The 2151-nt window shown below is 41.3% G+C and overlaps 1 protein-coding gene across 1 annotated transcript; it reads left to right on the top strand.

Moving 5' to 3' along the window:
- Positions 1–291: 291 nt before the first annotated feature.
- Positions 292–2151, top strand: LOC106338443. The gene is given in 3 exon segments (XM_013777418.1): positions 292–381; positions 587–1172; positions 1175–2151. Coding segments are annotated over 3 exon segments (1653 nt in total).

The following is a 2151-nucleotide window of genomic DNA, read 5'->3' on the forward strand; positions in this document are numbered from 1 at the left end:
TGAAAAATGTTCAGAAATGAAGGAAGAGGAGAGACGATATTTAAAGAGACGGAGAAGACCCACTTCCCGCAGCAGCTGCTGCACGTGGGCGAGAATCTCGCGGAGATCGAGGGAAGTTGAGTTCTGAAACTTCTTCCTCAAGACTCTCTCTTATCTCGTTTAAAACTTTCGAGAGGATAACATGCATGACGTTTTTTATTTCTTGTCGTTTTAAATAAAATTGCATGCTGTTTTTTCTCGAAATAAATGGCAAAACGTTGAGATTAACTTGGTCTAAAGAAAATATTTTTGATGGGCCAGGGGCACTCTACCAAGACCCAAGCCGACGCCGGCTGCACGCGCGTGGGGAGCCTTCTGTTTCTCCAAGTCGTTTTAACCAAGGTGAGACTGATAACATATATATGCATCACAACTTCACCTTGTTTAGTCGATGTGGGACTTTGTCCATTCTCATTATTTCACATTGGCTTATCTGGGCTTTTTCATTCAACAGCCCATCTCATTTCTTTTCATAATTTTCCAATTATTGTTTAAGCCATTGGGCTAAACTAATTGGTCCAACAAGTAACATCGAGAATATGATAAGGCTCCACTCCAAATCAAACACCTTCTTCATCCCAAGCATTTTCTTCAGCTTGTGTCCATGAGATTTGGCAGTGGAACTAGAGTATGCTACTGCTGTGATGATGATCTCAATGAGCTTTTTTATTATTGCTCCGCCTGCGATTATGCTATGACTTGTGCCGAGAAAACACTGATTTTAGCTAGAGACATTCCCAAGTGGCATGAGCATACGCTTGCTCTCTTTCCAACCCAGGCTTCTTTTCCTTGCAGTATATGTGCCTTGACCCATTCAGCCTGTCCTTTCTATGTATGCCCTCCTTGCGACTTTGTCGTCCATCAGAAATTTATCAGCTTACCGCGTGTCATAAGGATATCTCGTCATCCCCACCACCACATCTTCTTTACACCATCTTTCACTCAAGGTCACTTGTCTTGTGGTGTTTGCCGTAGAAAGATGGATATTGATTATGGGGGCTATTCTTGCGTTAAGGATGGTTGTTCCTATGCGGCACATTCAAGATGTGCCACACAAAGTAATGTATGGGATGGCATTGATCTTGACGGAGTGCATCCGGAACAAATCGAAGAAGAAGTTGAGCCATTTGTGAGGAAAGTGACGGAGACATACGACATTTCAGCCACGAATATCATCTTTTGAGATTGGATGAGAACAAAGACAAAGATTACGACGAGAATAAGCTGTGTCAAGCATGTGTTACCCCAATCTATTTCGGTAACTTCTACTCTTGTGTGCAATGCAAATTTGTTCTACATGAAACATGTGCTAATATTTCTCGCAAAATATATCACCCGATACATCCACATCAGCTCATTCTAGCCCCAGAGGGAAGATATGACGACGTTACATGTTCAGCTTGTGATAGGTTGATACCAGCAGATTGTTTTTCCTATGAGTGTGCTAAAGAAGAATGTAATTTTCAACTACATGTGCAGTGTGCCACAACTTCTGAGCCATTAGTCCATGGAAGCCATGCACATCCTTTATTTTTAACAACTAAACCAGAAGTCTGGGGATCATGTCGTGTTTGCTCTCTTAAGATAAAGGAAACATTCAATTGCATTGAATGTGATGACTTTTCTTTGTGTTTCCAGTGTGCTACTATACCTCCAAAGGTGAGGTATAAGCATGATACGCATATCCTCACTCTTTTTTATGGCGAGGACAAAAGTACTACCATGATGCATTGGTGTGAGGTTTCTGAAAGAAAAATAGAGATAAACAAGTGGTTTTATACGTGTGATCAGTACTGCTGTGTCACTCTACATATCAAATGTTTGATTGGGAGGGACTTATACATGAAGCCTGGTTCATCACTCTTCTTCTACGGCAAACATGTAGATGTTTTGTCAAACAATCATCTGATGTCTCGGCCCATTTGCGCCAAAAGTGTGAACCATTGTCCACACAAAATAGCTTTCCAATGTTTCGGCTTAATAGCTTTTTCTCTAGAATGTTTAGGGGGGTGTTATTGGATGTTCAGGGATTGGACTTTGTATTCTTGCCATCTATTGAATGCTGTGATCCATCTAAGCCCATTGACAAGCATGAAGAGGAGAAATTGGTAG

Source organism: Brassica oleracea, chromosome C4 (genome assembly GCF_000695525.1).
Source record: "Brassica oleracea var. oleracea cultivar TO1000 chromosome C4, BOL, whole genome shotgun sequence".
NCBI classification, from domain to species: domain Eukaryota; kingdom Viridiplantae; phylum Streptophyta; class Magnoliopsida; order Brassicales; family Brassicaceae; genus Brassica; species Brassica oleracea.